We start from the raw sequence: 25,335 nt of genomic DNA on the forward strand, positions 1-25,335 counted from the left end.
TAAGACACTCACCCTTACACCTGACAGTCCAGGAGGCCCGAGAGGTCCTTCCTTTCCTTTCAGGCCAATTTCACCCCTCTCTCCTTTAGCGCCCTCTGGACCAGCATCCCCCTTTTCACCCTAAAAAGACAGACCGTTTCAACTATAATTGCATGTGAGATTTTAATATGACATGCAGCAATAGCCAGGATTTGGCCTGTTTCAGATCAAATACAGTTATATCATAGGATAAATATCCCTATCCATGTGATGAATACTACATTTAAGTAAACAAACTGAACAAAATGACTATAGAGAGATTATTATGAAGCCTGGGGACCACAACTATAAATGCTTGGTTGCCTTTTTTAATATTTTTTTGCCTTTATTTATATATTAACGAGCAGATAAGCTGACAGGAAACAGGGAGAGAGAGAGAGGGGAATGACCTGCAGCATGGGTCCCTGGCTGAATTCGAACCAGGGATGCTGCAATTATGTGGCATGCCCTCTAACCACTCGACCACCAGGGCGCTCCTGCCTTCTTAATTATGACAGCAAAACACCCAGTGAAGTCTTGTTCCGGATTGATTTGTGATTGTCTGCAGGTTGTCAGTAACATATTGAAATGTTTTCACACAATTCAATAACAACATGATGCCAGAGCAGAGGAGATCTGAGTCTTTCTGAAGATGTGGCAGCTGAGACAAGTAAACAGAGACTTGAAGAGGTTCAGCTGGGATAAAGAATTAATAATTTAATCTAAAAAAAAAAAATAGTCCACAATTAAAATGGAAAAAAGGATGTCACAGTGATTTGATGTATTATTAAAGTTCTTATACTCCCAGAGGATCTCTAACTGCCTGAAAGTGGCAGAGGCTCTGCTGTACTATTATTGTTACATTATCAAACCAACTCTTTAAAGCAGATACGCTGCCTTAAAAGACAGCTAACATGTCCAACTGAATAAGGAAATGTATAGCAAGGCCTGTCTTATTAATAATATAAAATAAATAAAACCGAAACATAAAATAACCCGTCAAAGGAAAAATATGAAAATGACGAACAAAACTGGACCAGAATTGAGCCCTGAGGAACACCACAAATCAGTAGAGAAGAAGACGACACATAAATCACAACAGAAACATTTGGGACCCTTAGGCACGCTAATACTGTCAAAATACTGTAATGTAGGAGCACCTTGCACACTAGAAGGTCATTTGGTAGGTGTCTCCAAATATGAACTTTCTTTTCCCAATTAAGTGTTTCAATGTATTCAATAGTCTTTACCAAATTGTGTAATTTGGGAACCTTCTCTGGTAGCCTTTCCTCCTCTACAACATGTATCTCTTCACAAAGGTCCTCTTAATACACTGACAAACTCGTAGTTCGATTTTCTGTCAAGATACAACATTGCTGTTGCAGTCACACCAAATCTTCTGCAGTTTCTGTTCTATTTTTCTATATTCCTCCCACATTTGAAGAGTCTACTTGTATATTTTTCTATCTGTCTCCCAGTTTCAGATGTCCCTGCTTGACCTATTATAGATACAATAGACAATACATTTTCTATTGATTGATAGTCTTCTACTCAATTGATAGTCTTAAAATGTCTTTTAGGTATTCAGTGTGTTACAGACTGCTGGAGGTATGAAGTCAAAATAATGTTTGAATCCTCTGATTATTTGCTGAATTTCTATTTCAGTTTCACCAAGTAATACAACCAATGTAATACAGTAATACAATGAACCATGACAATGAGCTGATTCTCATTCCACTAACAGTGAACAGCACAAGCTGCAAATCCCTCTTGAGCTGCTGTTTTTTATCCAGGAGCCACACAGTGGCCAAGAATCCTTCAAAGTAGTTTACTCTCCTGACTTACAGAAAACGTTGTGTACAGCACAGAGCAGTACAGGCTCTCAGGTTCACTCTATTCTAATCCTCAGTGTTCTCCATGCTCCATGCTCATTTACCACCTTCTCTAAGCCAAAAGATGTTTGCGGGTCTGTCAGCCGTACTTCCAGCAGTTTAGACCTGCTGAATAAGCAGGTTTTTTTTGCTTTTTTCCCCTTCGAACAATACTTGCCAGACAGTAGAGCTCTTAAAATAGCCCCACTATCCATTTTCACTAAGCATCAACACAATACAGCTCCAATGTGGAAAGGCCAAGATCTCACAAACAATACTCGATTTGCTCTAATTACAATAAGCTGCTAAAGTAAACAGGAGAGTTCACTGGGTTTACAGACACACACTTTCCGGACAGAATTAATCAGTGCTGAAATTATTAACAATTTGATCGCTGGCCAAAGTCTTAAATCAACATTTTTCCATTTATCGAGGCCCTATAAAGTTAAAGACACAGTATAAAGTGATGAATATCTCAAGTTTAAGCAAGTTAAGTAAGTTAAGTACATGTCTTTTATTTTCATATTTACCTTGGCTCCATCAGGTCCGCTTGGTCCAGCCTCCCCATCAATGCCTATCTCACCCTAATAGGCAAATCATAAAATGGTTTGCAAATGGTTGCAATATGTTTCAGTGTCCCAAGGACAGTAAACACAGGAGGTAGAAGCAGATACGTGTACCAATACAAACATTGGCACAATATTGTTTGAGTATATTCTGAAAGCAAATTTTCCACTTGGTTAACGCAGTGTTGCTACTTACATATCTCCTGTTACACATTTTTAAAGGGTTTGCCAAAATAAATCCAGTGTACTTTTACTCAACAAGAATTCACAGAAAGAAACTACGTGATACTCACTCTCTGGCCAATCAAACCCTGTTCTCCGAAGTTGCCAGGTGGACCAACGCTGCCCTGTCATTCAAGACAACATGAAGGTTGAGTCATTGTTAATGTTTTCTATCTCCTGATGTACAATTGTTGCCTTTCCAGTGTTTCCAACTCAGTGATAGAGACTAATATGCCATTATATTCGTGTCTAAATCCTCAATCAAAATATTTTTTGCAAGCACATAATTTAGGTTTTGTTTCAATTATGATTGAACAAATACATATTTTGTGCTCAATATTTGCTATTATCCACAACAATAACCCCTCTCACTCACTTTTACCCACAATTTCAGCCAACTGGAAAATTTGAGTGGTGATTTACTGATCTGTTTTCAAGGATTATCAGTTACTGGAATAGTAGGAAAGTACTACATAAAACTAGTTTGTACAATTTGGCTCACACACTCAGTTTTAAGAGCCTTGCAAGTTAGTCTCTCCAAGGCTATGTTGGGTGGGTAGCTTGCTTACATATGCCAGGTAAGTTAAGTTTATCTAGCAAAGGCGAACAAACTTTGATAACAGAAGTTTCTTGCCACTCTCCCAGAGTGCACTCAAGAAAACCTTGAGTGCACAGGGTAGAAATATGAATCATATTTAGCAAGAGTGCATTCTTAAGTGGATAATAGCAAACACACAAATAAATGTATTCAGTACAGAATAGATGTTTGTTTGCTCAAATCAATGTCTTCTAATTTCTAAACAAAATCTACTTTATCTGCTTCAAAGGCTTTTGTGAGGTTACCATCCCACACCAATGTTCAAACAGACATAACACATCCACCAATCCAATATTTTAATAAGTAGTGACAGTTTCAGCAGCATATCAACATCTTTACCTTCTCTCCAGGTTCACCATGCAGTCCTCTCTCTCCATCCTTCCCTGGCAGCCCCTGTCAGAAACAATGACAGCCTGCTGTACTCAGTGCGAATGTAAAATTCAGTGGAGGTTCTTAAACCAGCTGTGCGATCAAACTCACCCTCAGCCCCATCTCCCCAAGTGGCCCAATTGTTCCTGGTGGCCCAGTTGGTCCCTACAGCCACAAAAGAAAGGCATCAATAAAAAGGTTAGGAGTTGACAGTGACACTAAAGGAAGAAAAATGTGAAAAGAAATAAGAACCAGGCAAAATGTGTGGATTTGTGGAGATAAGTTAATCTGCAGGGCTAAGAGCCTTCAAAACACTGAGCCAGAGTTTCTGTAAGTGATGGAAGTGGGCCTGATGTTATTGAGACATATTCAGGCTACAATAAAGCTGCCTCTCCCAGAAAAGAGATGGTGTAAATCAAATTGTCTCAGGCTCACTACTTTTCTGCTTGTGTCTGTGAGACTTGGGCAGAATGAGAGAAAGAGGATTAGGTTGTTCGGGGGCTTCTCAGCCAGGATATGGGTTTCTAGGAAGCACTGAATAAAAAGGTGTCGACGTGGAAATCCAGAGTTTATATGTAAAGGGGAAGAAGAAGGGTACACAGTGGGGTGCTAGGGAGCCACAGGTGATTTAAGAATAAGTAATGAGATACTAGCTTCTGTCGATCTTCTTCAAATGATACCATAAGCTCCTAAATCTTAGGTCATTGAAACCGAAGCAGCAAGGCCAGAGAGCAAAACTATAGCATAAACATGGCAGAGACAAAATATAAATACAAGACAGAATTACAATACAGCAGCCAAAGTGACACCCAAGTAAAACAAATATCATAACTCACTGGCTCTCCTGCAATTCCTTTGGCTCCTGGAGGTCCTGAGGGTCCTTGAACACCCTAAAAATAACACAGGCAATTATAACACACACATATACACACACACACACACACACTACTGGTATTCATACCGATGCTGAATTACACCCACTAGAGTAACAGTGTGCCACACAAGCTTCTCTTATCCACTACTGTTCCCCAAAATGTGTCCACCCCAAAAATCAAGACTGACCTAAATGAGACCTCTGTTAGACCCCAATCACTTACTGGAAATCCCTTAGGCCCGGCTTCACCTGGCTCGCCAAGCCTCCCCTGCAGCAAAATGACAAAACAGAAACATAAGTTCTACTCTTACAGATGAACAAGTTCATTTTTTACTGCTGGTGTTTGTTATTACACCATGAAAAAACACAGAAGGTTTAACAGGCGTATTCAATACAGGACAAAGGCTGAATTCACTTCACTACAGCTGCAACTAATGTTTTTTTTTTTCATTAATTATTTATCTGAAAACGACTTTCTTTATCCATCGGTTGAGTGTTTCATCCATGGCCAGGATTGAAGATGATATATTGAAATGTCTTGTTTTGTCCTATACCAACAGTCCAAAACACAAAGATAGTGTGTTTACAATGATATTAATTATATAGATCCTTTATCAAAAAAGTTGACTATGTAATTGATGATCTAATCGTTTCTGCTCTAATGACACCACACGATGATCAAATAAGTGTTGCAAGTAATTATTAGGTTCATTATCAGTTCTTTTGTTGTTGTTGTTTTTTAATTAATTGAGTGATCTAGTCTTAGGATTACTGAAAAGTGAAACATGGTCCAATTAACACTCCAAATCTCCATATTCAATTTACAATGATAAGACAAAGAAAACCAGTCAATTATCACGTTCAAGAAGCTGGAACCAGAAAATCTTTAGCTTTTATGTTGGTTCTATTAACCGGTTATAAAAAGAAGATAATCGACAGAAATAAAGATAATATGTAATATCAAACACAGCTTAAAACAAACCGTGAAATATGCTTATCTGTGCATGCTTTTATAAGACACAGGAAATCAGTTTTCCCTGAGACAACCCTATTTATTCTAGATGCCTTGAGGGTTCGAAAGGCCATATAACCAAACCAGGATCATTACTAATACTGCTTATATCATTACTGTTACGAAGAGAAAGTAAAGAAGCCAAATTTTTCTTACCATATCCCCAGGGAGGCCCAATTTTCCTGGTGGACCATCAGGACCCTGCAAAGAAAACATTCAACTCATTTAAGCAAGCTTTATAATATCCCCTAGAGTTAAAATGTTCCCGACTGCCAGGTCTCCCAACTCTTTGATTTAAGATCCTGTTGTTGGATTTTCTTTTAACAAAGAGTGTTCTCTAAAGACCCTTTAGATCTTAAAAAAAGTTAATAATTACAGACAGAAGAACAGCTGCTTGTAAAAGTTCTCATAATTTTATCCCCCCCCTACCAACATTTTGTTTATCCTAGCTTTCAACAGGATAGATTTGACGAGTGCAATTAGGAAGTTAAAGTCCAGACATGCTCAAAATGTAGTTAGGCTTGTGAAGTAGGCTAATGTAATCAACAAGGAAACACATACTCAAACTCAAACTCAAACATGAGGGTCTGAAGATGTTTTATTAACCCCTGGTAACTTTGACTTTTTGACCTTGTGCTCACCGTTACTCCAGCAGAACCTTTCTCCCCCAGTGGGCCATCAGGACCCCTCGGTCCCTACAGAAAAAAAATAAGCTCATGATTAATGAATCGCTTTGGAAAACTTGGGTCTTTCACAGACCCCAGGCACATGTTAAATCGACGAATTAAGGCACTTAATATCCACTTTTGTCATCCCCATTTAGGGGAGCCTGGGAGGTCGTTTCTTAGTTTTATTATGTGTATGTAGCCCACAGAGACATCATCAAAGATTGCGTCTATTTTGCAAATACTTGGCATTTGCAATAGCTTTGCGGCATGCCCGATCCACACTGTAGACTTGTGTCCCCATCTTTCCACCATCACACAAAATGGGACAATGATATTTGACTCTTGCACACTGACTTTATTATAAAGGCCTTAGGAAAAGACACAGATCCTGTAGCTAATTCATCCTTTAAAATTGTACCAAACTGTTCACACAAAGGAAACATTAAAAGGAGTATGTGTGATTTTTTTGACATTTTATATAAAGTTCATCTAAATAGAGCCAGAGCAGAATACAGCTCCACCTCAAATGAGGCCTTAAGGGCTTCTGCTGCCACTTAGTAATAAAGGACAAATCTGTGAAAAACTGTTGTTGAGAGAGAAAGAAAAAGTGATATTTATTGTGATGTTTACAACTGAGACTGATTCCATGGTAAAATAACATCATTATATAATTTTAAGTTGTTGAGATACCGACCAACGAACAGACCGACATTTCCATCCTTAGACCCACAATGAATGGCTCAAAAGTCTTGGAAACAGATGAAAATTCATGGGAAACCCTGAAAGTATCTATAATCATTTGCTTTTTTTCATTCTAGAGGGTTTAAGTGACTAAATTAGTTATTATGATCAAAATGTTTTATAGTGCAGACGTTCACCATCTATTCTTCCCTTAATAATCATTACTCAGATTTATTCAGCTTGAACAGCGATATTAGCTTGAAGCTCACGCACTTACTCTGTCTTTCTTTTAAAATGCATCACTTGGAGTGATTTTTACTTAAGGTTATGATGGAAACATCTGGGATAAAACTATGGTAATAATTTAACTTTGAGAAACACATGACCTGCAGTTAAGAAACAAGATTGAATTCAGAAAGTCAATTTGAATTAAAATTAGAAAAGTGATCTTGAAAGACGCATATGCTTAAATAGGCTTATGATATGAGAGTAAATAAAAAATAAACAAGATTGGACATACAGTTTGTGTATGAATAGCTATCACTATTCTCCTTGAAATCCTGTCATCAGTTTATTGGCTTCATATATTTTTGCTTCTCCTTTTAGGAATACACAATGAAAATGCTTTTAAAATGAGAGTCCTACAGAGTAAAGTTAAATTCTCATTTCTGGAACAAATATAAAAATTTTAAATAAAAACTTTCACAAGAAATAGAGGTTATTGGGTTCTCCAATTATTGTTGATTTGGAATTACAAGAGATGGTGTAATAAGGAAACTCGTATTTAATCGTTCTGCTCTTAATTCTATTTTCCGAAGCCTTGATGTAATTTTCGGCTATTATAGTTATTAAATATTACATTTGTGACTGCTTGTGATATCAGGGGAGCTGTGTAAAACCAATCTACAAAATGAAATGCCTTAATTATACAGTACCACTTATTCATGTAAGATCAATTATTCATTCAGTCGAATGATCCTGCTGTGTAACCAAGGGCTATTTTCCCAAAGTAGAAAACTCAATTATGAAAAAGCCAGTGAACATTAGAATTATCTTCCAGACACAGAAATGTACACATGTTTTCATGAAACTTTAGTGTTTTATGAAGCAACATGTTGGGATCATTACTGCTTAGCATGTTAGAATAACCAATACATGTTTAAATTAAACTTATTATGTAGAGATATACATTGATTTGTTTCCCTAAGGATTTTTGAGTAGGTTGATAAGGAATTCACTGAACTTCCAAGAGATTTAATTAACTGTGGATGGTTGGATTTTCTGTCGATTAAATTTGATTTTCTCTATGCTCTTTTTTTCATGGTCTGCCACTGTTCATGTAACTCCTATATGCAGAAAGAAAACATTCTTTGGGAAGACCTACCAGCAATATAAAAAGCTCCATTAATTGAGTATCAGTTGAATTACAGTCAATTCTATCATATCCATTGGTGACAGATAGTTATTAAGTGTCAGCTGATGGTTATAAATAATTGTATAAGACAGATGCAATTAACTTACCCTCCTGCCTTTGGGACCTCTGATGCCGTTGGATCCGCGCGAACCAAGAGGACCCTAAATATGTGTGAGACATATTGACAGTTTGACTGTAACAAATTAAAGGAAGTAAAGTTTTATTCTTTTATTCTGTTCTTTAATACCTGTGGCAAGTTAATTGCAGGTACTGTACAAAGAAAGAGCTTTGGGCTTGTTTCTACATAACTGATTTGTCATTGCATGAAAGAAACAACTATGGGAGGTTGTTTCCAGCGTCCTCTCTATTCCAAAATCTGTTGGATGTGTGATTAGGATGGACAGTAAGGTCTTCATGCTGGTAGTCTCTGGTTTACATTTCATCTCATACCCCACACTAATAAAAGAGGACCCTGGGGTTTGCATACATGTAAAATGATGAGGATAAGAACTTACTGGGATCCCTTGCGTCCCAGGTGAACCCCTCTCTCCAGGTATTCCAGTGTGACCCTGAAGGATACAACATTACTCAAATTATCATTCGATCTGAAAGTTGATTATCAACTTCCAAATTTGTGACATCACTAGATGGATATTTTCCCTCTCCATATTGGATGATTATTGTTTGATCACTCAGATCAGTCTCTCCAAAAACATCACACCCCCATCCCTTACTTATGTAGAATTGAATGCCCCCCTGGTGCGAGAGACAGGGTCCAGACTTACTCCTTACCATCGGCCCCGGTTCCCCCGGTGGCCCAGGATCGCCTGTTTTTCCCCGATCCCCCTGTTGAAGCACACATCAGGATCACAATAACATCAAAACCAGGACCCTGATGTAGATTCTGTCTACAGTTAGAGTTTCTCAACAAAATGCTTTGTGTTTCCTTGTGGCCAAACAAATGTTGTATTTTAAAACCTGCATTTTCTTCCCTGTCTTTCATTGGTACATTACAATGGTACTCTGTGCTTTACAGCCACCTACTTTTGATCAGTGGGAAACCATGAAACTTTCAGCAGGAAAGTGTATCACATGTGTGCATGCATGGAATATAAACAATAAATAAATTGTCCAAAATCAAGATATTCCATTTATATTCAAATCAAAAAGAAAAGTAGCTACTTTAGTCACCTTTTTGAAGAAAATGTTTGGCATTTTTGCTTAATAAATGTTTTGTCTTATTATATTTTTTGTCCATTGACCTACCAATTAATCGACTTTTCTTTTCAGCACTAATCACAAGGCACGTTAACAGAAAAGGCTCACCTTTTCTCCAGCAATGCCCATCTCTCCAACAGGCCCGATGAAACCAGGCAGCCCCTGAAGGAACAAGTTGAGGAAACATGCTCTCTTTACTGCCTTTTATTTCTCATGGTTGCATTGAAGTATTATTTCTTATAAATAGGCTGGACTTGCTTTGATGCGCCAACAAAACAAAAACACACAAAGACACACAGCGAGCATCAAACAAAAATAAGCAGATAGTTGGAGAAAAGCCTTTACCCTCTCGCCAAGCTTTCCGACCTCTCCAGTTATCCCGGTCTCGCCCTACAGCAAAGCAGCCAATTAGCATATCACAAACTTATTCATGCCTTTCATTTTTAGTTCTAATCAGTGGAAATGTGCTTGGAGGCCCGTTCCCCTGTGGTAATGGAGAATTAACATCTAATTTACACATATTCAGATGATACATTATCATAAAAGAGAGCCAGGGAGATAATGTTCAGTTAAGGATGACAGTAGTTCGGCGGTGGATGTTTGCCTATAAGGTCTGACCTTGAGTCCGTCTGGGCCTGTCAGTCCAGGGAATCCCTGCCTCCCAGGCCTGCCCTGAACAGAAAGCAAAAATGACACAGAGAAGCGTACGGCAGCTCCACACAACAAACAAATAACCTCCTTATATCTCCTGTAAAGAGATGAAGTCTGTGAGTCTGCTGTCCCTGGAGAGGTCAAGGAACAAAACAAACTAACAGTAGATGCCAAAACACAAACAACCCCTTTAAAAAATTTAATGATCCGTAAAACAAAGAGCAGTTTGCAGCGTTAAAGGCCTCTGATTACTCACAAAAGTCATTGGGTCATTTGTGTTTGTTTTCACGAATCACTTGTGGGTTACACTTCTGGGAGACGGAAGACTGGAGTCAACCATTGCAAAAAATAGAGCTTCATTGGGCATGTCTTCTCTATTATTTAGCCTGGGATCACTCCAAAACCCCCCCTTTTTTAGTTTTTTTTAGATCTTGATAGTTACCATGGATTTTATTTCTACTGCAGTTCAAAGGCATCCTTTTTGTCTCCTAAAATCCTAACTTTGCCTTGCACAGCCTCTTTATTCGCTATGTTCTATCTTCAGATGTTTATAACTCAGTCTAAATCAGTTTATAGTGGAGATACCTGACAAACAAAGTGGACTGTGATCTGTTTCACAAGTTTCCTAGAGTCAACAACTTTTATTCCACAGTAGAGTTTCCCTAATAGATACTAATTCAATCCACTGCTGTTGGTATTAAGACAAACTGTCCCTTCCTGTGCTTTCATCTTAACATTTTATAATAATCAGATAAACCTGACCAACACTATACAGGTCTGAAATTGCAAGACAGTTGTTTTGATTCTTGTGTGTTTGGTTGTTTGTTTTTTGTGTGTTTAAATGATAGAAAAGAGTATAGCAATTTGCTGACCAATCTGGCTATATGTGTACACAGTGTCCAATAGGAAGTCTTTCAAAACAGTTTTAGAACAATAGAGAGACATGTCAGCCAAAGGACTTATTGTCCCTAACAGACCATAGATAGCAAATTTAGGCAAAGCTAAATTTAGGCAGGGGTACACACCGTGCTTGTGTGTGTAGCTATATACAGGAGTATGGCGTAATCAGCACATCCTAAAAGATAACTGTTATTGTGTTTTCTAACTGGCCTCATCCAATCAGCACTCACCTCGAGTCCAGCAGGTCCAGCTGGCCCAATCGGTCCCTCATCACCCTGACAAGAAAATTGTCACAAAAGGTCAGGGGAACCAAACCAAACCAATCTATTATGTTTTCAAAATCTGTCAATACAACAAAGTTCAACCCCACCTGAAGTCCAGGTGTTCCTCGTGGACCGGGTAAGCCTCTTGTCCCTTGCTTCCCCTATGGATTCAAACACTAAAAATTAGCTTTCATTTAATTTCTAGTCATTGATAAATCATATTCAGAGTTAGTGTCACTCTTCTAACCTTAGGTCCCTCTGGGCCATTTTGACCTGGTGGGCCAATGTCACCTGGAAAGCCCTGTGAAAAACCAAATCTTCATCACCACACAGTATTGAAATACTTCCTGCACTATTATACCATTTACTTATTTAAAGAAATGAGAGAATTACATACAGTAAATATAATGCATTTATGTTGTTCTGTTCTGTACTTAAAAATATAATACAACAGGTCCTACCTCTGGGCCAGGAGGACCAGGTAAACCATCAGGGCCATGCTCACCAGGTTTACCCTAGAAATGTCACAAAATGAGACTGTATGACAAAGAGCTGTACAGTTACCTCAGCATACCCAAACAAAAAATACCATTGCCCAGATTCACTTCACTTAATGGTCTGTGTAGGGAACGTCATGCGGTACAGCACAAAAAGGATTGAATCTAATCATGCAAAGTCACAGAAACATTCCTCACAGCATCAAACACATATACATCCTCTATCTACATTCAAGGTTGTTGTTATATGTTAAAGCTGTTTACAGCACCAGGAAGGACCTTGAAATATGGTGTTTTAACTTTAGATTGAGGAAAGAGTTTAGCATCAGAATGGCTGTTATCACTACCACAAGATGCAGACATCGTATAGCAGGTCAAGCAAGCACACGAGTGGGTTTTACATGCTGGAATCTTAAATCAGATCAGAGAGTCCTCAAAATATTAAGGACACTTAAGAGAGCATGACTGCCAACTTTGGTGGATTAGTCTTAAAGCTGTGGCTGTAATTGCACTGGGAATTTGCCTGTGCACTGCGAGGGGTTGATTAGCATACATTTCTGAGACCAAATAAAACCAAAATACTCCTAAATGTAGTGGCTTTTGTATACATTTGAAGATTTCCAACCCTGTTTTCTTCACTGGCACCAGCATTTTTTGGGTTTGTTTGTTTGTTTTCCTGAATACATCCTAAGACTTAGTGTACCCTTTAAGCACACCACTACACTTTTAGTCAAAAATCCCCTTCCAATACAACTCAGGAACAAAAAAGTGGAAATTCCCCCCACAACATTACTGTCAGCACAGTGCTTCACATACAAGAAAACATACAATACAATGCAAGTAACCAAAGCAATTAAACACTAAAAGAAAAAGCCAACTAAAAGAAAGAAACATAATATCTACACAAAATAATATTGTGAAGTACAGCTCTGCATGCCAGAAACCCAACAATTGACACAAACGTTTTTACTTCTGCTGGTACTAGCACCCAAATGGAAAATGTCAGACTATGAGACTATGGGACTCACCTGTGGTCCAGGTTTTCCACGAGGACCTGGTAACCCAGGTGAGCCACGGATACCCTGTGAAATAAAAACAACCTCATTGTATACAGGCCATGTGTGAAATAACAATAATCACATACATGACCACATGAAGAAACACTGAACTTAAAATGATATTGTAAATGGACTACACTTGTACAGCATTTTTAACCTGAGAGGAGAGCAAACTACTTCCTAATATCTGTCATTCATCCATCTAGAGATCAGTGCCATGCTAAAGAACACTTTGATGTGCAATTACGAGAGAGTGGCGATCAAACATCTGCTGCTATGATTAATGGACTACCAGCTCTAACACCTGTGCACATACAAACATACCTTGTCACCTTGGAAACCACACTCCCCCGGCTCTCCTGGCAAACCGACGTCCCCCTATGACAACACAAAGAAACATGACACAAATAACAATAATGTTAGCAACAATTGGTTTAGTGTCGGTCACGCATTACAGCTTTGTGTCTATGTGTAAACTGTTAGCTTTCATCAGAGTCAGAGGTACAGTTTTGTAACATGGTCATGTCTATGATTCTTGTGTTTGGATTCTTATTAGTGTGAGAAATACATATGCAGATCACCTTATCACCTTTCAGTCCTGGTTCACCTGGGTTTCCTGGTACTCCCTTGGGAGCAAAAAAGCAAAAACACAAATATAATTAGCCTTACTTTTTTCCTGTTAACTAGGTTTTACACCGAAGAAGATGTGACCATGGAGTTCAAGAGTCAGAAGGGTCACAAAAAATCAAAGTGTCCAAAAAGCAACTCACTCAACTACTTACTTGAATATATTCAGGTTAAGAATAATAAGTAGTTAGTCAAAATGCACTCTTTTCATTTCATACCAATATGGAAACCAGAAACATGTACGAGATATGTTTACCTTGAGTCCCAGAGGTCCTGATAAGCCCATGATGCCAACAGGACCCATGTCTCCCTGTCACCAAGAACACACACAAAATATATACTGATTAAACTGGAAGAGCAGATAAAACCCTATATATAAAATTCAGTTTGTTGTTACCATCTTTCCTGATACGATCTCTCTAACTCTTACTGTTTCCCATAACTCAGGAATATATTCAATACCAATGCTGAGTTTCTGTTCAAAATTTCAAAAGGTAGATTTCTTGAATGTTAAATGCTCCTAGACAAGAACTTTGCATAAATAAAATACTCTCAAATTGGTATTTATTTTATTTAAGGTCAGGGACTATCTGCTCAGGGAATACGTAAAAAAAGATTACAGATGAAAAGACATTCAAAGCCAGCTTTTGATACATGACAGTTTTTGATATTCAGTGCTGTGGAAACATTTCCCTTAGTACCAAAGAAGCATTCAGAGGTTTTGATACCCAGTAGGGGATATATAAAAACATATACAAAGTTGTAAAATAGCAGCACTCACAACAAGACCAGGGACTCCACATGGACCAGGAGCTCCCAGTTCTCCCTAAGAGAAACAGGGCAAGAAAGAAGGATAAAGGAAAGATGCTGTAGTAAAAAAGATACTGTAAAACAAAACATGTCACATGGAGGAGTAGGGGAGGATGACACAGAAGTTTGCACAAGTAAGCACACTGTTATTATATTTTTCTATGTTTGTTTGTTCATTTTGTTCCTCCGCTGATAGCCTGAGTAATGCGTCTCTTAGCTCAGTTTAGCATAGTGACTAAGCACTTGGCACTCCACACACAGAGAGGCTTGTTGTCTGAATTATCTACCCTGCAGCCACACGCCATGCCTACATCCTCTCCAAGTTACACATCCAATGGCGAGATGGATGACACGCAGCCCAGTGTGGCCTTCCTGTCACCTCCTCCATTTCTCTATGAATGAAAGGAGATGAATTCAGCCAAATGGAACATCCCCTCCCCTCTCCCCTCTGGAGGAGAGAGGAAATGAGGCCTGGAGGAGGCTCTCGGAGGTCAGCCAATCTCAATCTAGCGGTGACCCTGTCAATCACGAGTAGAGAGGGTCAAAGTTAAAGAAATGAGAGGCAAGTGAAACTGCTGATGCTGCCCTGAAATCAGTATGGATTATGATGGGTCACAGAGTTACTGAATGACTATGTGGATTTGCCTCACCGTCAGTCTTGTGCAGGACTAAAACACTCTTGCTGTAAATCAATATATATAAGTTAGGTACAACTCTATTACTCTGCACTTTTCAGAAATAGCGAACTACTCTGACAGGACCAAGAGTAAAGTCAAGCGATGTACAGTTTTTGCTGGGTCTACCTTTTGCACGTCTTTTCTATGTGTATCTACTGTACATGGATTCCACATGTAAGTAAATGATGTATTATGATCATTTTATACTGAGATCTGAATAAATCTCAGTCAAGTGTAATGTTGTGGACTTTAGGGCCAAACATGAGGAATAGCACCGTGGTTACAGGGAGTCAAAGGTACACAAATTAACATCATTTCACTTACTGGGTTCCCATCAGGGCCAGGAGGTCCCCTCTCTCCAAAGTCACCAGGAAACCCCTGAGCACACAGACAAACAGGGTAGTTATGTAACCAGAGGGGAATTGAAGCTTTATCTTGGTTACATTGTTATTTTTAATTAATTTAGATATCATATGCTTTGCAAGGGGAGTTATCACACCATACACAGAGGATCAACAGTGTTTCCCAAAACAGAAGTTTGCAGAGTAAAGCCAAGCAAATCCCATCAAATGCGCTCCCAGCACTTCATTCCTGGGAGACCGGCAGGAAATTCCACGGCTGAGTGTTTCCGAGCGACCGAGTGTCTGTGTGTGCACACGCTGGCAGGGAGCGCTCAGCAGCCTGCGAATCAAACCCCCAGGACTTGCCTAAATGGCTGAATAAAGCTGCTTGGCCCAGAAACTGCTGACTGTGTCTTTTTTTTGCTTGGTGCTCGTAATTCCATTATAGAGGTAGAACAAGAGGCGTGATGCAGCCGTGAGGCCACACGCTCAACGTGTGCTTGTCAATGTGCCAAGGTCAACATGCAACCAACCGCACATCACGCCTCAGCACTCGCCTACAGAAGACGAGCGCTTTGGTTAGACAAATGATAAATGGCAGAATAGCAGAGAAGGCTCTCGTCCTCTGTCTGCAGACAGAGAGGAAAAAAAGATCACATGAAAGTATGAAGACCTCAAGAGATGGTTTGATAGGATTGTTTGTGTGGCAAAATGCTGATTTAGAACATTAGGCAAATGTGGATAAAGTAATAAGCAGTAATTGGCGCAACATGAAGCCCGCAGGAAATGTGGAAAAATGTGCTTCTTTCCAAAATTGTCAATAACTGAGTTGGTTTGATCAGAAACACATGCAAACTGAAGTCTTTGTTCTTGTATTGACAACAACTTTCAGCAAGATTGGCAAGACCTTTTTCATTATGTGATCCATCCTGGAGGGTTCTATTCAGCATGCTATGTGCAAACTGTAACACTGAATAAATATAATATATAAAAGGCCAATTTCCTGCTTTCTATATGTAAGGTTAAGAGAGGAGGAGGGTAGCTGTTTCTGAATTTGCAGCTCAAGTTGTTTTAGGCTTTGAGTCACATGAATCACATGTATCTCGGTCGGATCACACATGCTAACTCCTTATTTCCAGACTTTGTTAAACTGCTTTACTGCTGACTCAGGAAAGGAAAAAAAAAAAAAAAGAACTTCTTACGCATAGTGACTGACCCCACTTTTAACCACAGAAGAGAAATGGCTTGCTCATGACTTGGCTACTATTAGCATACTTCTGGACCTCAGACTATGTCACTGACCATTACAGCATAATAACCTTTAAAAAAAAAACATGTACAACCAGACTGAGCCTGGGAAAATACCAGATTTACACAAGTGGTTATGAGTAATATCAGTATTTTCCATGTAAGCCTGCAAGGATGGGAAATTGACTTCCAGGCGCCAATGACGGTAGACTTCCCTGGTCTGTGGGCAGAGACTCCAAAGAGCCAAACCCACAACTGACACACTGCATTATCATGTCAGTCTAAAGCAAAACAAGGACAGTAGCAAACACAGTCTATGACATACAACGTCTCTTAATCAAATTCAGCCAGAGAAAATCAATCATGCAACATTTATGAATGCATCCAAAAATCTTATTTTTACTCACTCACTTTAATCTGAGGGCATTAAGTCCTCATATTTTTAAGTAAAAAAAAAACTGACTGATTTGAATGTAATCTACTGATACATGAACTTGTGTTTCTAAAAACATTTGTTACACTATTAATTCTTAGTGTAACTGTGCCAGTATGGAAGTTACCACAACAGTTTTTTCCAGAGATTTATGACAAAGGCCAGGAGGGGCTTTTGGACTGAACAAAAGTCTTTGTGTGAGTAATGGTCATTTAATACAGTTCAAAGTAGTTCTGCACTACAATAAGACTCTATAGATCGAGACAAAGCACCCACACGTTCATGAGGCTGCATTAAAAATGTTGTCTGAGAAGTATGTTGAGAGAAAACTTTACCGGCCTACCCATCTTGCCCTTCTTCCCATGAACGCCAGGAATTCCCTGAAAACAATGAGAGAGAGAGAGAAATATGGGTTATGGAGCTGACAGATCACTTAGATTTAACACAATCCTCTCTTTAAGTACTTTGTAATTGATTTAGATAAGTGGAGTAAACTTTATTATTACATTGTTTGAACTTGTAGGTATAATAATATTAGAATTTCAATTGATTCCATGTGTGTTTCCATCCAACAAACCTATTAACCATGGTATTAATTAATTACGTTAGAATAAAAGGTTGCCTCTGATACGATCTTCTAAACTTAATATTTATTGTGTTTTTACATTGTTATTCTGCCTATTTCCAGGAATAATTTCCTCTTCTGGGACAAGAATTTATATGCCACAAAAAGACTTAAAATCTTTAGCAACACTAGCAGCTCCGTGGGGAGAAGATGAGGAATAATTTAACAAAAATGTAAAGATTAGCTTGGGGGTGGCAGCAGAGAAAAGGTCATGTAGTTACCTAAATCAAAAAGCTTTATACTCTGTGGAGCTCGGTGTAAGATGATGTGAAATGTTATACCTGGATACTATTTTGTGAGATTCAGCTGTACTCTGGTGTGAATGTTACAGCATGACAACTCTGCAACTAACTGTAGCATGTTAACATGTCTACAGTACATTTTAACATGGTAACACTGAGTATTTAACTTTAGTATATTAACTTGTTAGCATGTTATGTCAACATTAATCACAAATGGTGGCTACAGCTAACAGGACTCAGGCATTTGTTTTTGGAGTATACAATCATGAATTCAATTTTCAATTTTATTCAATTTTATCATGTAGCGACAAATCACAACAAAGGTTATCTCATGGCCCCTTTCACATAGAGCAGCTCTAAACCATACTCTTTAATTTACTGAGACCCAACATTCCCCTATGAGCAAGCCCTGGCGAAGTGAAGTAAAATGTTGACCTGTTGGTGGCACTACAAATGTCAGGGTTTCATGAAGCCATTGGCGTTCATTCCCTAAAGATCATTATCGCTTTTACCAAACTCCCTGCCAATCCACTCAACAGTTTTGAATCAATTGAATGATAGAACAACCAAAGAACTAATGAAAGTACTGACGGACCTACAGTTGTATAGAGACACATGGCTAGTGTGACTAAAAAACGACACGCAGATGTCAGAATACAGGGTATAAAATTCCTTCTCTTCTCCATTGCCCTGAAGGTTCATGAAAACTTGAGTCCTAGCTGGGCTGAAGCCAATTTAAAATCCACCTCTTACATTTTAGCTATATCCAAGACAGAAGAGAGAGTATTGGAAGTATGAGTTGGCTTTGCCCTCAGGCTGGATCCAATACAGTATGAGGGAACTTGTGCTACTTTTGGACTAGTAGTTTGATAAAGTGTGCCTGCAGTATTTCATGAATTAAAGTTATTTCAGTTTCATCATTTTGGTTCATGGACAGTCATATAATGCAACCTGCCGGGCATCTACTGTCACAGCCACTAATACTCACTCTCTCGCCATCAGGACCAGGAAAGCCAAAAAGCCCAGGGATGCCAATGTGGCCCTAAAGAGATGAATAAAAGATAAGGCAAAGACAGATGGAATAAGAGAGGAAGGTGGACAAGAGGGTACGGTGAGACCAGTCGGGAATGATGGACATAGTGATGAACCAAGATGCCAACAACTTTAACACATGTCTAAAAATCTGTACAAAGTCTTCAGCTATGATTCTTTGATCTGTCAAAGCACCACATAATTTTTGCTAGGAAGGATCGGTCTTGAAGAGCCAAGCCTTGAGGCAAGTGTATATGCCCATGGACTGCATGGTGCTGGCTTCCACGATGTAGTCCAAGGGCACATACCCTCACATCAGGGATCTCTGAAGAACTCTCTGCCAAACCTGATCTGTGAAAGGACAGGGGGGGAAAGAACAGGCGAAAAAGGGCAGAAACAGCTGTTATAATGACATTAAATGAGAAGCTACTGTCAGAGTGCTTTACGGTTACACTTGGCAGCAGAGCAATATATATTTTTATGATATCTGACTAACATTAAGAAGAAAAGCAGCAGAGTTAATTGTGCCTACAGTACTTTAAATATACCAACAAAACCATCAGTCATTATCATTACAGAGTTAACAGGGTCCAACCAGTGGCGTTTATGACATTGGCCTTTTTATGTGCCCACACTGGTTAGGTAATTCATTTAGCATGCATTTCACACTTCATTTACAAACATGAAGGTTTAACAACGTCGCTGTACAGAGAGAAAACATGCATCTCTCCCCTGAGCCCTTCAGTGGATGCTGCATGACAAGAACATGAAATATAAATAAACAGAAAAAGTCATTCGAAGGGTGATTGAAACTGTGAGACATACAGCATTTACATTTCAAGCGCCTTTTTTATTACCGGGGATCCAACACACTCCCCTGAAGAATTTCTTTTTAAAAATATGAATGCACGCCAAAGCTGTACTTTTTTCGACATCTACTCACCCTGACTCCTTTTGGTCCCATTTTCCCTATCGGCCCAGGTAAACCCTAAGATGACAAAACATATTCCTGTGGTTACAAAACAGTGGCAGAACTTTATTTGAGCTGCTGTAAAAGTTCTGAATTGGAAAAAATAATAAAAACATTATAATTGAATGATGACAAATTTATCTGGATTATTTTTATCTTTGTAAAATGAGCCTTTTGGCTGACATTTGCAGTGTTGATACTTCAGAAGCATGCACATTAACTTCTCAGATACACAACCAGCAAATTCATCAGTGCAGAAAATATCCCAGAATATCTCCCTGCAATCATAAAGATCAGCTTTCAACTCAGGACAACCCCCCACACCAAAATGCAGTGTCTTGACTTGAACTTCCAGCCCGAGTGATTCACAGCCTGCAGTTGGTAGGGGGTGCTAAAACCTAATCCATCACACACCACTAAGTGTCTATAGGGACCAGAGTTCTGACATAGTAAGTGCGCTAAAGCATGGAGGTGAACGTCGAGACCCGTGCCTGAACTCCCAAGTTATCATAAACATTCAGGGGGCACAAGTGAGTGAGCAGTTATCCAGCTGTTTTTTGGAGCTTAAATTTGCTTTAAGTTAAGAGGAAACAGATTTTAAGTGCAGAGGAACCCTAATGCTCCACAGCTTTAACTTCTTAAGTTAAACACTATTCCTAGAAATGGGGTGAGGAATTGTGCTCACAGTTTGGAGAGGCAAAGGAAGCTTATTTGTACCCTGAGAGCTGTGGCATTAGTCACACTTTTATTACCTTTTCTTTCTTCAGGGTAGTGATTACTAAGGAAACCTTTTGACATTTTATTTCCTCGCTAGACCGGAGGCATCTGTCACTGAAATTCCACCACAGGTGCTTCTCAACTACCGCTTGGAGCCTTTGTCGCTCTCTTTTTTTTTCCCTTTCCAACTTCGATTCAACTGCTTCAAACTTTTTATTTGGATTAACAGAATTATGTTTTTTGAGGCTGATGCTGAGTTGTCAATGGCTGACAGTTTTTACCGGCATCCAATATCTTTCAATTTGATTATATTCTTGCTACAAAAAACATACAAGGATTCAGTGTTTCCCTCATGATTCACATATTATTCATCATTCTGACAGTGAGCAAAAATTACCAGCTGAAATTTGATTTATTAAAAATGCTACAATCACCCTAATATTTTCAAAAAAGTTCAATGCACAATATAGATTACGTCCTATTGTTTTATCTTTGTGTGTGTATCTGTGTTTCTATGCGGCATGTGTACTGTGTGTGTGTGTGTGTGTGTGTGTGTGTATGTGCGTGTGTGTGGCCCTGCTCAACCAGCACCGCAACACTAGATTTACTGCACCTGCCTGCCAGGATAGCCTTTGGCCCCAGGGCTTCCATCATCTCCCCGTTCACCCTGTGGGGAGAGAGAGAGGCAGGACAGAAATCAGCACTAGAGGAGGGCATGACACTAAAAGAGGGAAAAGGAAGGAAGAAAGCACTGAGGGATAGAGGGACGGAAGGAAGCAATATTCTTTAGGAAATCAGTTCTTTTATGTACATATGGTTTCTGTTGGAGGCACACTGATTGCCATTATAGGAAAGACTAACAAAAATTGAAAGCAATACAACATTTATGAACTCATAAACATCAGTCATTTGGTCCCATATAAGAATTTAAGTCTCTAGGCTTTTTAATAAAAGACCATTTGTTTAGTAAAGAGGCACCACAGCAGACACTACCACCAAACCAAATGCATCACTCCAAAGGGAACACTTAATTCTGCATATATGGGAAAAGTAAAACAGGATGAGTAAATGAAAGCATGCAAATTACAGGCTGTTTGTACAGTAAACTGAAAGCTGACCACATTCATTACACACTGGAGATGGTTGTGTTTCGGTGTCTTCAGTTTTCTTGGAAGAGCCAGCTAATTAATGTGTTATGAGAGAGCAACATGTAAATGTATTATTAAACACAATGTGAGAGTTATCGTAAATGGCCAAAAAGAAACTGTAGTAATAGTAGCATCTCTACTAGTTGCAGTAGTAATGGAGGCAGTAGATATTATTGCAATAGGGATATTGTAGCAAAGGCAGATTTATTATTGCAAAATAAGCCAAAAGAGGATAATGCCGGTCCCAAGCAAATCAACACACATTATCCAGTTCATTAAGCACCTGCTAACCAAGCACATTTAATTATTTCACATAAAAACTCCCAAAAAACTCTCTGTGGACAACTAGAGAATTCTTGTGTATGAACCGTAGCACATTTTATTTGTAACTCAAGGTCTACTAGCACAAAGCAGAAATGTGTGAACACAGGCTGTGGATAACTTGTTTTAATTCCTTACTACTGCAGAGAGCAATTATGCTAACGTTTCATGCTAACGAAAGCTATGCCGTTCTACCCATCAACAGCTGGTGACACAATACACCCAGACACAGCACATACCAGCAAAAGACAGGGAAGAAGATGAATGCCAGACAAATGTAGATGAAAAAAGTGCAGATTTTAGGATAATTAATATTTGGTTTTAGAAAAGTTAGCTCCTGAGGACACAGTTGAATATAAACATCATGTGTATGTACAATAAAACTCATACGTAATGAACAAGACCCCCAAATTAGTAGCCGATCAGGAGAGTCTTCACTAACCACGAAGTAATGTCTTTCTAGCACAAGGTGTCACCAGTTATCTTCACTTCTTCTTACACAACAACCAAAACGACTGCACTAACAAAAGTAACAGACTTCAGACTGCATGGGACAATCCCAACTGCATGTTCAAAGATCTGCACATGCTACGTGTGTCATTTTTCTTCAGAAAAGGGTGCGTTGTCTCTAAAGAGAGCAGGAGGAGACTTTGAAAAGCTTTCAGGGTTTTTTTTTTCATTGTGACACAGCACATTCTTCCCAAAGATAGTGCACAGGATTTGGACTCAGGAAGGAGGGAGCAGAGGAGGAATGACCTATGGGTGTCCAAACTATTTAGCCCACTTGTATGTCTGCCAAAAATCTCTCCCTCTGTTTTCCCGCCAAGATTCCTGAACAACTAATGTCTTATGTCTCTTCTCCTCTGACTGTAATCCCCCGCACCATCCCGACCCTTCTTTTTTAACGTCCTGATGCGCTGTGTTAATATTTTCTCTCGGCCATTCCCTCCCTTTCTCCTGTTTTGTAACTATAAATGGAAAGAGTTGCTGAGGTCTAGTGGGATCTGTCTCCGCACAGTCTTGGCTCTTTTATTCAATAAGTAAACATACATTGACATACAGCTAACACGCAGTGCAGCCAGCGGTGTATTTAGTCAGCATGACAACCCTTCAAAGAGACTGAGGAGAGGCTGTGTCGGAAAAATCATATTTTAGGTGTTTACGGATGCCACTCCTGCTGTTCAGAAAAATCTTTGCTGGAAGCCCCCTGATTGTTTTTCTATCTCCTACAATCACACTTTCAGACACCAAAGGGGAAATGATGCATCTCACCTTAAGAGTTTATTACATTTTAAAAAGTGTTTCCTATTGCATTCCAGCATATTCACAATCACACTAATTGATCTAAGGGGATTGCTACAATTATGGACATTGTAATGACTAATGCATTTTTTACTGGAGTATCCCAAACAGGAGTGGCATAGAAACTGGTCAGGGATAACAAGAGAGAAATTCTACACGTTGCATGTTATACATAAAAGAAAATAAAGCAAGAGAAATAAAGTACTCACAGGTTCACCTGGGAGACCAGAGGGACCAGGATGACCTTTTTGTCCCTGTTGATAGACAAACAATGAGTGAGAATTTTGCACATACAACAATAAGCCGAAGTGAAAATACAACAGAATTTCCTATTAGCATTCTGATCACAAAGCCTTAGGGACGCAGAATGTTAATGATGTGCTCAGAGAAAGAGATAATGTAGGTCTTGGGTGGAAAAATTAAAGTCAGCGGTCACATTTAATCAAATTTCTGTTGTTAGAGAGTTTATCACCTTGTGTTCAAGAGCATCTCAATCAACACCATAGGGGCCAAAATTATGTTGAAGGATTTTCCGATTGCCTTGAAGAGGACCTCACTTTGTTTCCTTATAAAGAGTTCAATACAATTGCTTAATAAAGACCTGCAAAGGTTACTTTCAAAGGGTCCACAGCAAAGACAGTCTAATAGCCGTGAAACTAATAGAGCACTTAGCTGCAGTATTGGCTGGTTAACCCTGGACAGACACTTTTTAGGACTTTAACACAAGAACAATGCAGTTTTTATTTGTTGTTGCAGCATAGAGTTTGTCTAATCATTGCCACAATGACACTCTGACAAAGCAATATGGTGTTAATTAAACCAATAAACCAATTAGACAGTGACATGTGAAACCCAAAAGAATAATTAATGGTCACCTTCACGCTCAGTAGTAATGAGCGTGCCAGCTGGTTACATATTTATTAATCTTTTCCCAATCAAGGCCCACAGAAAGACCTAGTGTAGACAAAGTCCATGAAGACATCTAAGGGAAGAGAGAGTCTGCCCGTTCAAGTGTGAAGTCATTAGCCACCAGCTGTGCTGGCCTGTCGGCAGCAGAACAAGTAAACCACAGGCTGTTAGAGGCTGATGTAAAAAAAAATGTATCAGTGTAAACAAATAAAAGTCACCATCAAGAGGTTCATACCAAGCACTCTCAGGCCTGCTACCAAAGTGCATAAGCTTACATGATGATTAAAATCTCCTTCTGTAAATGTCCTGTGAGCAATTTATAAATACTGACATAAAGCAGGGCTCGACTTAAAAGGCTACTTCACTGAGTGTATGCAGACCTGAGACAGTGGCAGTGATGAGAAAGAGGGGAATGACTAGATTTAAGGGATTTTATCGGGATTTGAATATATTTTAATACTTTTGGATTAGCCTCTTCTTTTGTGCTGATATAGGGTATATTAAGATTTGACAGTTTTTGTATTTGCAGGATGCTAAAATCTCTGAAACATAATTAAAGTCATTGTGACTCCAGAAGTTGCTAAAAAATATATTAAATGTAGAACACAGATTTCACTTACATTTTTTCACATTTGTTTTCCTTCTTTCTTGCTGAGTTTTAGAGGAGACTGATGCCACTTTCATGTCTGTTAAACATTAAGCTATTGCCAGGAGACAGCTAGCTTAGCTTAAGTCTTACAAGTGGAAACACGAGGAATCAGCGAACCTGACTCTGTCCAAAGGTAACAAGGCACCTCACCAATTAGCATGTTATTTCTCTTTTTGTTGAATCCAGAGAAAAACCAAAGTGTAACAAAAACAAGTTGTGGTTTTACCAGAGGTAACCGTTTCCTGTTTCCACTGTTTAAGCAAAGCTAGGCTAACTCTCTGCAGCTTCATAATCAGCATATACACATGAGTGGTAACAATCTTCTCATCTAAGAAAACTAAGTGTTTTCCAAAATGTCAAACCACTTCTTTAACCTCTTAAACATTTTCCCCTTAACCGTAGCT

At 39.0% G+C, this 25,335-nt stretch overlaps 1 protein-coding gene across 1 annotated transcript in view; it reads right to left on the minus strand.

The window, feature by feature from the left end:
* The window catches only part of LOC128364868 (collagen alpha-1(XXVII) chain B-like), a 91,185-nt gene that overhangs the window by 13,731 nt on the left and 52,119 nt on the right, over positions 1-25,335 (minus strand). Inside the window, exons 19-48 of the mRNA XM_053325491.1 lie at positions 23,583-23,627; positions 21,216-21,269; positions 19,859-19,903; positions 18,872-18,925; positions 17,352-17,396; positions 15,319-15,372; positions 14,289-14,333; positions 13,764-13,817; positions 13,462-13,506; positions 13,205-13,258; positions 12,851-12,904; positions 11,787-11,840; positions 11,573-11,626; positions 11,433-11,486; positions 11,293-11,337; positions 10,130-10,183; positions 9,857-9,901; positions 9,620-9,673; positions 9,086-9,139; positions 8,809-8,862; positions 8,401-8,454; positions 6,172-6,225; positions 5,687-5,731; positions 4,742-4,786; positions 4,481-4,534; positions 3,756-3,809; positions 3,615-3,668; positions 2,749-2,802; positions 2,420-2,473; positions 13-120 (exon numbers count right to left, since the gene is read on the minus strand). Coding sequence (XP_053181466.1) covers positions 13-120; positions 2,420-2,473; positions 2,749-2,802; positions 3,615-3,668; positions 3,756-3,809; positions 4,481-4,534; positions 4,742-4,786; positions 5,687-5,731; positions 6,172-6,225; positions 8,401-8,454; positions 8,809-8,862; positions 9,086-9,139; positions 9,620-9,673; positions 9,857-9,901; positions 10,130-10,183; positions 11,293-11,337; positions 11,433-11,486; positions 11,573-11,626; positions 11,787-11,840; positions 12,851-12,904; positions 13,205-13,258; positions 13,462-13,506; positions 13,764-13,817; positions 14,289-14,333; positions 15,319-15,372; positions 17,352-17,396; positions 18,872-18,925; positions 19,859-19,903; positions 21,216-21,269; positions 23,583-23,627 — 1,593 coding nt within the window. The remainder of the gene's footprint in view (positions 1-12; positions 121-2,419; positions 2,474-2,748; positions 2,803-3,614; positions 3,669-3,755; positions 3,810-4,480; positions 4,535-4,741; positions 4,787-5,686; positions 5,732-6,171; positions 6,226-8,400; positions 8,455-8,808; positions 8,863-9,085; positions 9,140-9,619; positions 9,674-9,856; positions 9,902-10,129; positions 10,184-11,292; positions 11,338-11,432; positions 11,487-11,572; positions 11,627-11,786; positions 11,841-12,850; positions 12,905-13,204; positions 13,259-13,461; positions 13,507-13,763; positions 13,818-14,288; positions 14,334-15,318; positions 15,373-17,351; positions 17,397-18,871; positions 18,926-19,858; positions 19,904-21,215; positions 21,270-23,582; positions 23,628-25,335) is intronic.

The sequence above is a fragment of the Scomber japonicus genome, chromosome 9 (assembly GCF_027409825.1).
Source record: "Scomber japonicus isolate fScoJap1 chromosome 9, fScoJap1.pri, whole genome shotgun sequence".
Lineage (NCBI taxonomy): Eukaryota > Metazoa > Chordata > Actinopteri > Scombriformes > Scombridae > Scomber > Scomber japonicus.